Consider the following 14568-nt stretch of genomic DNA (forward strand, 5'->3'; position numbering starts at 1 on the left):
TCGTTGATGAAAAGATTGAACAGCATCAGACCCAGGACAGAGCCCTGGGGGACCCCACTTGTCACTGGCCACCATCCTGATGATTCCCCACTAATGATTACCCTCTGCCTTCAGTCAGTCAACTATGCCCCAACCCAGTGGTGGCGAACCTATGGCACACACGCCCCAGTGGGCACGTGGAGTGGGCACGCGGAGTCCTCTCTGTTGGTATGTGAGACAAGTCACCCCAGCATCACCCCCGCAGCTGAGCTTCAGACAACAGTGCGCATAGGGGCGATGCGCATGCTCAGAAAGGAGTAGCGGTGCCAGGCGATGACGTCACGAGCCGCGACTCTAGCTGCGACTCATCCAAGCTTTCGCATGGCCACCCAGTGCGCTGCCAAGTAGATATATATATATATTTGCTTGGACTGGCTGTGAGTTATTTTTTCTAAACTAAAACCTCAGTATTTAGGTTTTGTTGTTGTGTTGGCACTTTGTGATAAATAAGTGGGTTTTGGGTTGCAGTTTGGGCACTCGGTCCCTAAAAGGGTCACCATCACTGAAGTAGGGTAAGAGGGAGGGAGGAATGCAACCACAAAGAGCCCTGTGATTTGTCAGGTTCCTTACACCTGCTTGGCACATCGTGCAATTTATTCTGGCAATTTATCATGCCATGTTGTAGTGATATCTGAACTTGCCCGTTAAGTTACAGCTGTCCTGCAGTGTGGTCCAGTGCTAGAATTGCAGATCAGGATGGCGTGGGGTGGGGGGATATATTTTAAAGCACAGTTTATGTTCTCGCTGGGGTATTGTATGCTGCCTTTAAAATATTACTATGGTTTTGTTGGAGTATTTTGTTGTATGCCCTTACAGAATATACTCCAAAAGTAATATATATTTATTTTAAATGAAACTGTAAAGGGTACGTATCAGATCTGCAGATGACACCAAGTAGGAGGGAGCATCAATGCCACGGAAGACAGGACCAAGATTCTAGAGGGCAAGGCAGGCTGGAATCCTGGGCCTAATTCAACAAGCTGTGATTTGGCAGAAGGCACCTTTGGGTGGCCAGAGAGAGCCCTTGAGCACTGCTGTTCCATCTCAGTTCCACCAGCCTGCATCCTGCTGGTTGCCCAGCAAGAAGGCTGTGCTGTTGGCCTCTGTGCTGTAACCTGAAACTGCCTGCAGCATTCCAGAGGCGGGTGAGTGGGGCTGAACACACACCTTGTGCTGCCTTCACTGGGCTGCGGATTTGATGTAATGCCCCTATTATGGTCCAGACCACAACACAGAGCAAGCGATACCTGATCCCCCCCAGCCCCAGCGAGCTATGTGGTTGCGGCTTCTCCAAATCTTGGCATTCAGCCTCTGGAGCAAGAGGGGCAGGTGTCATGGGACAAAGCCTCAAGCTCAAGAATGGGTAACAAGCAGACCATCTTCACCCCAGAACAACTGGGTGCATATCAGGTAAGAAAAGAGACACCATCACACATCTGTTTGTGCACACGTCTGAATGTTGCTAGCGCAGGACGGACTGCAGAAGGGGGCTTCTCCTCCGCATCCCCAAAGTGCGCAGGACCCTGGGTGGGAACGAAAGGGGAAGGGTGCGTGAGTGAGCAGCGGCTGTGGCACTGACAGCCACACTCGGAGGAATAACATGCCCCCTTTGCTTAGATTCAGTGAGCTGATTGTATCCCTTTCTGCTAGTCCAGCATTGGGACCAGTTGCCACCTGAGTTGGTGGGTATCCGTAAAGGTGCAGGTTTCCCCATGGCATTAAAGTCCAGTCATGTCTGACTCTTGGGGGTGGTGCTCACCTCCATTTCCTAGCCGAGAGAGCCAGCGTTCATCTGCAGACAGTTTCCGTGGCTGTGTGACCAGCATGACTAAACACCAAGGTGCACGGAACACTGTTACCTTCCCACCAAAGTGGTACCTTTTTATCTATTTGCATTTGCATGCTTTCCCACTGCAAGGGTGGCAGGAACTGGGACAAAGCACGGGAGCTCTCCCTGTCTGCGAATGCGAACTGCCGACCTTTCGATCAACCGGCCCAGCAGCTCAGCGGTTTAACCCACTGCGCCACCGCATCCCACCAGGGTATCCGTAGCACTGCACCGGGCAAATTTCCCGAAAAGGAGGCCAAATCATTCCGTTTGCACCCACTCCCATGCCTGATTTGTGTCTTTATGCTTTTCAGGATGCAACTTTTTTCACAAGGAAAGAAATTCTGAGGTGAGAAAATGGCATGCCTGGCAAGATCCAAAGGCTCACGCTGGTATTTCTGTTCCTGCCCCTAAACTTCTTTCTTCGACACGGAGGGAAATGCAACTTGGTGCTCCGGCTGGCTCTTTACTGATGCCAAACGCATGCTTGATCAGATGCATTTTGCCAGCCTCGATCTTTAACTTGGTGTTCTGGTTTTCTTCCTCATCAGCTAAGGGAAGTTTATTGTTACACTGACAAAGTAAGTTTAAGTACATTGCAATATAGCTGACTGATTCGGTGAGTATTAATGGTTTGTAAAAGCATGCTTCAAGGTTTTTTAATCAAGCAATGTGTGCCTTGCTCTTGGAATTTTGCAAGTGGGCCAAATTAGGGTTTTTCCCATGCAGGTTCTTCCCTCTCTTCACTTTTCAAAAAAAGACCCGTTGAGGAGAAGGAGTCAGAATGGCTACGCACCGTTTTTTATTGGTAGTGCTGTCCATCTGGAAGTACCGTAGACTTAGGCATGCCCCATGACAAGCTGATACATGTGATCAGAAGTATTACAGACCTTCCATCACATAATTCCCACTTTCCATCTTGACCAAATCTTTTCTGACTCTTGGGTTTACCAGGAGAAAGAACTGAAAACACAACATTTGCAACCATTTTGCTCTTGTGTCTTTTATGTTTCCCCGGCCATTTCTCATTACCCAACTGAGAAATTAATGGTTCCACCTAGATTAAGGAATAATGTGTACACTGGGCAGGGCTTTGGCCTAGGACCTTGGGTTTGAATCCCCACTCAGCTTGGAGTCATGTCCTTTCAACTTGATGCTGAAGGGAGAACTCACAAGAATTTGCAAGATTAAAACATACCAATCAGAAACTTCATAGAATTAACTAAAAATTATTTACTCTGCTCACTAGTGACTAAAAAGAAGCCATAAAAACCAAAACATCAGGGACACCAAACACTTCAACTGATGCATCACATGCCATCAAATGCCTGGACCTGGAGAACCCAGTGCTAGAAAGATGAATGTTGGGCTCGGCAGGTCTCTCTGGAAAGGGTGTTACATGCAGAGGGCAGCTAATGAAAAGGCCTCGCTTACCACATAGGGTTATCGTGAGAATAAAATTTTGCTGGGAGATGTGGGGAGAGCACCATGCATGACTGAAAACTCCACGGAAGAACAGTGGGGTATGCATTAATGACTCAGCAAACGCCCACCCTCTTCAGGCAAGGTGGGGGCGAGGAGGGTCTAGATGGGAGAACTGTGCTTTTCTTGCTCTATGTGCTGTACAGCAAGAAGAGCAAGCAGAGCGAAGCACTGCAGTTTGTGAAACCCAAGCACGGGGGTGTTTCACGTGTGGAACAGTAGCCAACGGCATAATCGTATCATGGATAAGGCATCTATTATTAATAGGGCATGCTTTTGAAATGCCTGCCTCATTGTTCTCTCCCACTTCCCCTGATGCCAGCTGTGGGCCACAGAGACTATTCGAGCCCATTGTAGCAACCACAGAGGCCAGCAGAGACAACACAGAAGACTCCCCCTCAGTGCCCCCACTTTCCTGAAGTTGGGGTGAAAACTCCCCTTGTAGATGCCTTTATTTCTTAATGATCAGCAAAGAATGAAAGATCCAAAGAGAGTATGAACTCAAGCATTCAAGAGTTTATTAATAGCAAATACAAAGGTAAAGGTTTCCCCTTGACGTTGCGTCCAGTCATGCCTGACTCTAGGGGGCGGTGCTCACCTCCATTTCCGAGCTGAGGGAGCCAGCGTTTGTCCGCAGTCTCCATGTTCATGTGGCCAGCATGACTAAACACCGAGGTGCACAGAACGCTGTTACCTTCCCACTGAAGTGGTACCTTTTTATCTACTTGCAGTTGCATGCTTTCCAACTGCAAGGTGGACAGGAGCTGGGATGGAGCAACGGGAACTCACCCCGTTGTGCAGATTGGAACCAGCCCTTTCAATCCTTTCAATCAACCTTTCAATCAACCAGCCCAGCAGCACAGCAGTTTAAACCGCTGCGCTACCTGCATCCCTCTAATAGCAAATAGGTGTTCCTAAATACAGCAGCACTGCGGGGTAGCGAGTTTAAGACTGACTACAAAGAAACAGAGCATATACAGAGTGTTTTATTGAGCTGGATTCACATATGGATTGCAGAGAGGGGGGTGAGACTTCGAATGGATTATATGCCAGAACAATATAGAAGCATACAAGGACAACACAGAAACATTGAGAAATCATCAGGAAAACATCGTGGAAACATTATGATACATTAGGTGCTTGAGTGACAGATCTGGAGTTCCAGAATTCAACAGGTATCAATGTTTGCTTTTACAGTTTGAGGTAGGAAATTCCATAAAGACAAAGAGTAAACTAGTTTGGTATTTAAAATAGCAAGCAGATAACCAGCTGGCAGCAGTTTTCAAAACTCTGGCAAGAAACTTGGTAAATCCAGACAATTAGGAGTTGATACAGTACATTTTGTGGACTCAGACTGGTTGCATTGTAACTTCCTCCTGCCTGCTGCGCTGTCCATTTGGTTACCTGGCTGGTGACTCGCTGGTCTATCCTGAGCCCCCTGTTGCCCTAGGGGAGTCCGGATGGAGCAACCGTGGGCATTTGGGAGGCGTGGGATGGGAGGCAAAGATTTCTTTAATGCAAAACATAAAACTACAGCTTTTATTAGGACAACTCCAATAGTGTGTAGCCCACCTTTGTACATGGGTTTCAGAGTAGCTGGCTACAAATAAGGCCTTGCATTTAGTTTTAGACATACTTGGAGTAGGTCAGTTGAAATCAAAGGGTCTTAAATTGGACATCCCATTGATTTCAGTGGATCTACTCTAAATCTGGACCCATTCCAAAATTAACAAAACAGCTCAGTTTAAAAAGTGAACATTAAAAAGTGGCAATAAGCAGTAGCGTTAAACAAGCAAACCAGATTTAGCCGTTCTTATAGTAGAGGATATTAATGAGAATTTATCACTGTTAAGGACAGGTAAGAAGTAAAAACATAAGGGGACAGAAATAGGGACAGGATCCTGAAAGCAACTTTTCTACAACTAGCCTGATTTTTAGAATGATCACAACTATCACTTAGAGATGACAAGAACTACTACAGTGACCAGAGCAAAGAAGTAGAAGACAATGACAAAAGGGGGAAAGCAAGAGACCGGTTCCAGAAAATCCAAGAAATCAAAGGGAAATTGAAACCTAGATTACAAATGAAGAAAGACTGACAGGGAAACATACTATCTGACCAAAATAAATTGAAGGTGAAAGCAACATACTGAAGGACTATACAGATGACATAACAGGATGACCAACTCCTTCAAAGAGGAACCCTATTAGGAAAAACCTGCGATATTAGAAAGTGATGTGAAAGCTACTCTGAGCCACTTGGAAGGAATAAATCACAGGAGTGGGGGGCGGTTAGGGTGCCAATAGAGTTATTCCAAGCTTCAGAAACTGAATTAGTCCAAATCCTAAAAAGAGTATGTGAACAAACATGGAAAACAAAACAATGGGCCACAGATTGGAAACATTCGATATACATTCCCATCTCCAAGAAAGGAGGTACAAAAGAGTAATTATAGGACCATTGCACTAATTCCCCATGCAAGCACAGGGATGATCAAAGAATGTAATGAGGAACTGTAGCCTCTATAGAGTGAGAAATACCTAATATACAAGCTGGATTCCAAAAAGGAAGAGGCACTTGGGGTAAGTATCATACGCCGCTTAATGGAGCGCACCAAAAATGCTCAGATCAATCCACTCTTTATGCACTGCAGTGAAGCCACTGCTGGCGAGGATCCTGAAAGGCACTGGTTGGTCCGGAGAGAAATGCGTTTGCCTCAGCACTTGTCCATAAACTACTGTGCACGGGAAGCTACGCTCAGGATAGAATACAGAGAAAAGCAATGGTCTCCTACACAAAGGCGTCAGACAACAGTCTTTGTTATCTCCCTACCTTTTCAGCCTCTGTGCAGAACATATAATGAGCCAAGCTGGATGAGGCTGATTAGGAGTGAAAATTGATGAATGATACTTCAATAATTTAGATGATGTCAGGTGATGCTGTAGTATTAACACAAAGCAGTAACACATCAAAATAACTTCTGCGGAAAGTGAAAGAAGCAGGACTGCAGCTGAACATTGAGAAAACAAAAATCAGGACTGCAGAGGAATCGTACAACTTTGCCAACAAGGAAGAAATTGAAATTGTGAAAGATTTTACCTTCCTTAGTTCAACCAATAGCCTTCAAGGCAACAATGAAGCTTTGTTCCACCCATCCAGCCTCTGCCCTTGCTGCACCCTGAGTCCTTCTAACACTGCAATCAGTTTTTGAGGAGAGGGGAGACCGGCCCCTGCCCCGGCCTCCTTCCTATGCCAGCAGCTGCATCCAGCTGAGCCCCCCATGCTGCCAGGAAAAGCAAACGAGGTTAACAGAGGAGCAGCCAAGGACAGCAGGGATCCCAGTGCCCTCCCTGCTGGGACTGTGCTTCGGCTCTGCTGTCTTGCTGCTTGACTCCAGCTCTCTTGCTGCTTGCCACACTCTTTGAGATCCCCAAAGCATCCCCGCTCCTGTCACCTCCTGCAAGTTGCCCAGTGATACCTGCCTATTGCCATCCCAGTGAACAGCCACAGGGCAGGCCCTGACCTGGATCAGACTGGTGAGAGAGACGCGTTCCTTTCCTTTGCTTGCTTGCAGATTGTTTGACAGGTACCGTGACTTGGCCCCTCAGCTGGTCCCACTTGATTACACAAAGAGGCCCAACGTGAAGCTCCCCTATGAACTCATTGCCAGCATGCCTGAGCTGAAGGTACTGGCCAGCAAGCCTGTCAAGGAGATAAACTCACACTGCCATAGTTTGATCCCCCAGGGAATTATATATTGTGTACTGATTGCCCAAGGTAAGGAAATTATGTAGATCACATCCAGATTTAATTATACAGAACTTAGAGTTTGCCCATTGAAATAAATGAAAAATAGTTACTCAAGACTAGCCTATGCCCCACTGATTTCAATGGGTCCACCCTATGTGTGACTAAATCTGGATCCAACCAAATGCCAGCAAGGTGCCACCGGCATCTTGAACACAGAAGCAGCTCCCTTGAAGGTGGAATGGGATGGAATTGCTGCAGTTTGACTAAAACCAGCGAAAGTCTGTCCTCTGAAACCAGAGATGGAAGCTGACTGGCTCCTATGGGAAGAGAGGCTCCCTGTCTCTGCCTGCCCGAGTGGCATGGGGCTAGAAAGCTGCTTGAGTACACCAGCCTATGGTGTCTGGGGCTGCATGGGTTGAGTCATAAGCAGCAGGGACAGGAAAGTGGTCTGCTGTCCTGCTTTGCAGGAGGAGTTGGATTTGACAACCCTTGGACTTCTCTGGCTGGCTCTCTGCCCAGGCCCCTCACAACAGACGTACAGCCGTGCTTGTCATTAGTCACAGACGAAATGAGCTCCAGAGTTACTTCCATAGGTAGGAAGAGTTCACCAAGCCATGAGGAAAAATATTCCACCCCTGGGGAAAGGGGGCAGGGAACCCCCCGTGCACACGGAACTGTACTCTCTGAGCAGCTCTCCAGTGACTAACTTGTCAGGTGCTGTCTTCTTTTTCTCCAGCTGATTTCTTTCTGCCATGTTTGACCCAGTCTTGGTGCTCTGTTCTCTGAACTGAAAGAAGCAGGGTTCGATCCTTGGCTGTTTCTACATATGACAACTCACTTCTGCATCACTGAGTAGACTTTTGCGTACTGAATGTGTTATGCTACCTGCTGGATCATGGCAATAAACAAATCAGCTGAAGGATTAGCGCTATGGGATGTATGAGATGTGGTTGAAAACGAATGGATTCCTTCTGAAAAGTTCATTGCTAGAGTTGTCCAAAATTTCAGCAAACAGACAAGAAGGTTGTCAACATGTCGGCTGTAACTGAGGTATAAGTCAGCTCTGATGGAATGCCTTTTTTTTTCCAATTTTCCAATGAAGCAGCACATTCCATCTGACTGTCACAGTGGGAAAGAAGGTAGGGAGCAAATTATCATTGCCTTCTCTCCTTCCCGGACTGGCTCCATTCAAGGAGCCCCCACCCCAGCTTAAACTTCCCTGTGACACCTGCAACAGCAGCACAGCTGACCCAAGCACCACCAGCCTCTGCCTGTACCAAGGTCTCCCTATCGCCTCCTCTTGACACCTCTGGTGGTGGCACGGCAAAAGGGTTGAGGCCTCTTGCCCATTCTGTTGGTTTCCCATAAAAACCCTGATTGGGTGTCCGCTTGGACTGAGGCAGTATGAGAAATTATTGACAGCCTCTGACCCTTCTGCAAACGTGTGGGCTCTTTCCACCCATGAACATCTGACTTGCACTTGGAACAAAAATCGAATTGCGTGGAAACAGCCAGGGGACTCGCTCCTCCTTGCTTCATTCCAAAGATGAGAGCACCAAGGTGAGGTCAAAATGACTCTTGGAGGCTGTCAGCATCTCTTGTTGTGCTGCCAGTACAAGTTAAAACATACACGAACGCTTTTCAAAGCTAAGAAAGAACAAGCTTCACGGCTGCAGAAAGCACCAGGGCAGCACTGCTCCAGGAGAGCAAACCAGCTGGCATCTACTCTAGCGGCTGCCAGAACTGCAGCCGCCGTGGATTTAAAAGCCCATATTGCAGTTCCTGAGGAAAACACTGAAAGGAAGGAGCTTAGCAGCCTGAAAGAAGAATGTCATCTTGAGTTGCCTAGAAAGTTTGCCCCGGGGGGGAGGGATACCATGAAACCAACCAGAAGGGAAATAGGCCCACTTCATTCCCCACTCCTTCCTTTCCTAGGACAATCCCTTCCGACAACGGATAGCTGAAGTCTTCTCCGAGGATGGCGAGGGAAACATGACCTTGGACGACTTCCTGGATATGTTCTCGGTAATGAGTGAGATGGCACCTCGCGAGCTGAAGGCTTACTATGCCTTCCGAATCTATGGTGAGTGGCCCTGCAGGGAGCCCTGGAGACGGCTTTGGCCAGAGGGTGTGTGTGTTGCAAGGGAGAGCTGCCTGATGCTCCCACAGCTTTCTTAGAGCAGGAAAGTCTTGCGTTCTTTGCATATCCAAGGACATTGTCTGCAGCAAGGTATAGTATGCTAAGCTGGAACCATGACACAAACCTAAAAGTAAAATTTTAAAAAGTTGCAGATAAGAACATTCAATATTTAATTCATTTATGTATTCACATCCCTCTTTTCCCTTCCAAGGATTTCAAGGCAGTTTACATAATTCTCCCCCTCCTTTCCATCTTATCCTCACAACAACAACCCTGCAAGGTAGGTTGGGCTGAGAGTCTGTCCCTGGCCCAAAGTCACCCAGTGAGTTCTATAGCTAAGTGGGAATGAGGACCCAGGTAGCCGGAGTCCCAGTCCCACACTCTTAATCACTACTCTGCACTGGCTCTTGGCAGGCACAGCTGTTTCCAGACAGTAAGATCAATTGATAGGGAAAACTGCACTACCTGGACTTCCCTTGTCCTCAGGGTAATGGAGATCCTGCAACCGTCTTGCAGTCAGTGTTTCCCCACTGAAAGACAATGGATTTACTGGAATAAAATGTTTTTATGCCAACTGAAATTCAGATGTTCATGGGTAAGAGTCATAGAACAGCAAAATTGGAAGGGGCCCATAAGGCCAACACACTGCTTGATTCAGTGCTCCAAGTTCATCCGTCCTTCTCAGATGGCTGTCCAGCTGCACCTTGAATGCCACCAATGTGGGAAAGCCCGCAACCTTCCTCGGTCATTGGCTTCATTGCTGCATTGCTCTGACAGTCAGGAAGTTTTTCCTGATGTCCCACCATGATCTGGCTTCCTCTAACCCCTTATTCTGTGTCATGTAATCTGGGACAAGTGAGACTAGATCCTGGCCCTCCCCGGAAGACCAGCTTTCAAGTACCTAAAGAGTGCTATCAGAAACACAGGGACCGGAGCGTGTGTGTCGGTGCGTGCGTGCGCATGCAGCACGCACCCCACACCCCTGCAGCTTCCATAGAATGAATCCGGTTGTTGGGCAGAATGAGGCGGTTGGCCTGGGTAGCAGGTTCTGTGGGTGGGGTGGCACTGCCAGATAGAGATGTGGGTGCCACTTGAACTGCCCTACATGCCACATGCCAGCCTTGAGGTGCCTTGAAGATGCAAACGCATCACCCGTGCTTGACCGAGATTCATTTACCAGCCCAGCTGATGTCTGTGCTTGCACTTGGAGGGAGGGGAGTGTCGCGTCCTTTGCCTCTGGCAGCTAAATGCCTCAGCCCAGCCCCACCTGCTGTTCTGAAAGCCCATTCAGGTGGAAGAGATGCTGAGCAGAGCTTGTACTAGACCTGCAAAGCGGGATACCTTTAGTAACTCTACAGAGTTAGAGCCAGTGTGACGATTCTATTCCCTCCTAATTCTGAGAGTCCCAAGTGCTACTTTCAGCAGACTTTAACAATGATGACTACATCTGCAAGTCTGATTTGGAGAAGACGGTTAACAAACTGACCCGCAAAGAACTGACTCCAGAAGAAGTGTGCCTGGTGTGTAACAAGGTGATTGATGAGGCTGACTTGGACAACGATGGAAAGCTGTCCCTCGAAGATTTCCAGCACATGATCACGCGAGCACCCGACTTCCTCAGGTGATTGAATCAATTTTGCTCTAGTCCTGTGGAAGCCCCTATCACAAGTCAAACCATGCCAGGAAAATAATGCGAGATGAGAACATGCTCTTCAGGCTTCCTTCATGTCATGTCACTTCACAGGCCTGAGAAATAGATGGCACATGGGCCACTGGACGAGCTTTTGTTTTTCTAATGAGTATAAGCTGTGCCATGTTCTCTTCTTGGAGCACACAGATATATAGAAATGGAGCAAGTCAGAAGGGGTCTCCTGGGCCATCTAGACTGACCCCCGGCTCCAGCCAGCTCCACTCATGAGCATATCCAGCCTATCCTTGAACACCCTCACCCATGGGGCCTCAACCACCTCCCATGGAAGCCCATTCCACACCCTCAGGGTCCTAACTGTCAGGAAGCACTTCCTGGCATCCAAATTGAACCTTGGTTCCCTGAGCTTTGCTCCACTGGAGCACGTCCTGCCCTCCTCAGCAGGGGAGAACAGGTCTCTACCCACCTCCATGTGACACCCCCTCACATACCTGTATGTTGCCAACAGATCCCCTTGCAGTCTCCTCCTGGCTGAAAAGACCCAGTTCCCTCAGTCTCGCCTCATACAGCTTTCCCTGCAATCCAGCCACCATCCTTGCGGCCCTACACTGCACTGACTCTAGCGCACCAGAGTCATATAGAGTGGTAGCAATAGCTCTCTTGAGCTAGAAGCCATGCTTCTGGCTATGCAACCAAGGATGGCATTTGCCCTCTTGACCACCACATCACACTGCTGACTCATGTTTAGCTTGCAGTCAGCCAGGTCCCTTTCACAAGTGCTGCTCTCCAGCCACTTGTCCCCTGACCTGTACTTATGACAGCTATTCCTATGCCCCAAGTGCAAGACCTTGCACTTCTCCACATTGAACGCCATCCTGTTGTCTTCTGCCCACTTCCGTAGTCTGTCCAGATCCTTCTGGATCCGGAGTTCCTGCTCCTCAGTTGTAGCCACTGCCCCTGTTTTAGTATTGTCTGCAAATCTGATCAGCAGGCAGTTCTTCCTTTCTTCCATGTCATTTATGAAAAGATTAAACAGGATTGGTCCCAGGACATAGCCCTGGGGGACCCCGCTTGTCACTGGCTGCCATCCTTATGATTCCCTACTAATGGTTACCCTCTGCTTTTGGTCAGTCAACCATGCCCTAATCCAATGGACAGTGCATTGGTCTATACCAAAACTCCCAAATTTCTCAGCAAAGATATCATGTGGCACTTTGTCAAAGGCCTTGCTGAAATCCAGGCAAACCACATCCACCATGTCCCCTCTGTCTAGGCACTTTGCCCTAGAATTTCACAAGGTTTGCATGGCCACCAACCTCCCTTCCCTATCTAGGGTTACTAGATCTCTATTATACATTCCTAATCACATAGGAGGCATGGGCTGCTCTATTGTCTTGTCCGTTTCTTTTAGCCAAAAAGCAGCATTTTTCCTAAGCTAAAATAGTTTTAGAGTCCCTCTGGAAAATCACAAGACTGAGACCTAGAATTTAGCTTCCAGTTGATGTTTTATCTTTATCAGTTTTATTGCACTTACTTGTGAATGGTTTTCTGACACTGCACCATAACTGCTTAAGTATTACTGTAACTTTTAACAGCACTTTTCATATTAGAATCTGACCAAAAATCCCAGAGACCATTCAAGAGATGGAAGATCCTCTATGTTGTGCCGAGCCCCACTCCTTTCTGCACTGGGAGTGAAGCTGGATAAGATGCTGGTGCGCTCGGTGCAGCTGGAGGAGGAGTTCCTTGCGAAGGAGAAATGGAAACTCTTGCAGGCTCTGAAGAGGATGGAGGCAAACAAACATACCTTGTCTATTGTTGAAAAATGATTAAATGATTAGTGGGAACAAACTTGGTAGGACAATATATTTTTCTGATTGATATAAAAAAGGGTTAGGATTATATGCTACATCCAGCCTCAGGGACAGCATGTCTTCCAGTTGCTGGAGCATGTTGGCCGAAGGCTGCTGTTGCACCAATGACCTGCTCGCAGGTTCCTGTGGGCTGCGGTGTGGCTGCTGTGTGGACAGGATGCTGGACTAGATGGATCTTGGTGTGACCTGGCAGGCTCTCTCCGTCTGTATTCCAAGACCAGCCATATCACATGCAGCTAGCATGATATTAGCAGAGGTTGTTTGTTCGTTCGTTTGGAAAACTTGTATGCTGCCCCATTCGCATAAGCCTCGGGGCGGCTTCCAACACATACATAAATATATTTCTGTACAAAATACATAAAATACTGGAGACATCCTGGCAACAGATTTAAAATCAATAAATAAAAGCAACAGTTAAAATAACGTTTAAATAAAAAGGTCTTGGCCTGGCGCCAAAAAACAAATAACAACGGGTTCTGCTACTAACTATACCCATCATGACATTTGCCTGTTTCTCAGCAGCGTTGTGCTGGGTTGACATTGCCACTGAGCTGTCCACCATAATCTCAAGATATTTTGGTCAGTCACTGCCCGCTCACAGCTCATCAGCGCATGCATGAAGCGCCACGTACATCACTTTACACCTTCTGACGCTGAATAGGGGAGCGGCTGTCGCTGGCTGGTGAACCACCTGCCTTCTGTGCAGAAGGTCACAGTTGAGCTTCCCTCACTCCAGCAAGGTAGTACGTATTGCAGCTGCACTCTGCGAAGCCTTGCAGGCCAGGGTGATGGGTAACAGTGGCAACGGGGATATGGGAGCGGTGGCGGTGGCAGCACATTAGTGGCCGAAGAAATGGGTCTGGGAAAACTCCCCTAAGCTCCACAGAGCCTATTCCGGTCCATGCCAGCAGTGGTGGCCCAGGTGGACCAAGCAAGAACGCAGCAGAACGCCCCTTCTGTCTTCCTCGGGCCCTTAGTAATCTGGAGCGCTCCTGCAACATTTGTTCGCCTCAAGCACCCTAAACAATTTGGTGTTGTGATTGCACAGGACCCCTCACTCCGGCTCATTTATGAACCCGTCCCAGTGCAGAGCCCTCATCTTTACGGCAACGTCTTGTGTGTGTGTGTGTGTGTGGGGGGGGATTTATTTGGAATGTAGTGCAGGAGCATAGAGTGAGCCATCTCCCCATGCACCATAGGCTCAATCCCAACTGGCAAGTCTTGGTTGTCTTTTTTGAATCAACACACAAAACCAGACCACCTGTTAATATAATGTGTGATTTGACTGCAGGGGAAAGGAGTGCTTGAACAAATACATTCTCTAGATTGCACTTTACAAACGGCTTTTTGTTGCTTCATCCCTTCTTCTGGTTTAAAACCCCTCCTTGTTTTCAGGCATTTCTGTTTTGGCAATCGTGTGAAGTGGGAGAGACTTAACAAGAGGTGCTTTGCTGCAGCCTGTGTGTCCCACTCCACATTCCAGTTCCAAAAGGGTGTTTATGAGAATGTCCTTTTGCAAGTGCTCACGGGGCGATTTTGACTCTCACCCCACCGTCTTTGGGAGGTCAGCGAAGGAGGCCCTTTCTCACCTGCTTCCCCATAGCAGTGGTGGGAAGATTGGACACGGTTGTTCATCTGTTGTGAATGTTCCAACGTTCAATCCCCATCATGTCCAGGTAGGGTAGGAAAAGCTCCTATGTGAAACCCTGGAAAACCATGGCCAGTCTGTGTCAGCAGTGCGTGGGCAGGTTGTCTGCTCTAACTAGGCCCAGTTCTTTCTAAGCAAATACAGGGAGCCAGGAAGGC

General features: G+C 47.9%; 1 protein-coding gene across 2 annotated transcripts; it reads left to right on the top strand.

The window, feature by feature from the left end:
- Positions 1-1398: 1398 nt before the first annotated feature.
- LOC123019553 (calcium and integrin-binding family member 3-like) lies at positions 1399-12700 on the top strand. 2 transcript variants are annotated; one of them, XM_044422511.1, is made up of 6 exons: positions 1399-1449; positions 2182-2216; positions 6925-7036; positions 9036-9183; positions 10666-10861; positions 12484-12700. In XM_044422511.1, the coding sequence occupies exons 1-6, from the start codon at positions 1399-1401 to the stop codon at positions 12503-12505; spliced, it is 564 nt and encodes a 187-aa protein (XP_044278446.1). In that variant the 3' UTR covers positions 12506-12700. The 2 variants fall into 2 exon arrangements, with proteins under 2 accessions (XP_044278446.1, XP_044278447.1); XM_044422512.1 differs by lacking the exons at positions 2182-2216; positions 6925-7036.
- The last annotated feature ends 1868 nt before the right edge of the window (positions 12701-14568 follow it).

This window comes from Varanus komodoensis, unplaced genomic scaffold (assembly GCF_004798865.1).
Source record: "Varanus komodoensis strain SLA01 unplaced genomic scaffold, ASM479886v1 scaffold129, whole genome shotgun sequence".
In the NCBI taxonomy this organism is placed as follows: domain Eukaryota; kingdom Metazoa; phylum Chordata; class Lepidosauria; order Squamata; family Varanidae; genus Varanus; species Varanus komodoensis.

Coding starts and splice junctions, on each gene's coding strand:
- LOC123019553 (XM_044422511.1), top strand. CDS start 1,399: ATGGGTAACAAGCAGACCATCTTCACCCCAGAACAACTGGGTGCATAT. Junction 9,184..10,665: donor CTATGCCTTCCGAATCTATG/GTGAGTGGCCCT, acceptor TACTTTCAGCAG/ACTTTAACAATGATGACTAC. Junction 10,862..12,483: donor CGAGCACCCGACTTCCTCAG/GTGATTGAATCA, acceptor AACTTTTAACAG/CACTTTTCATATTAGAATCT.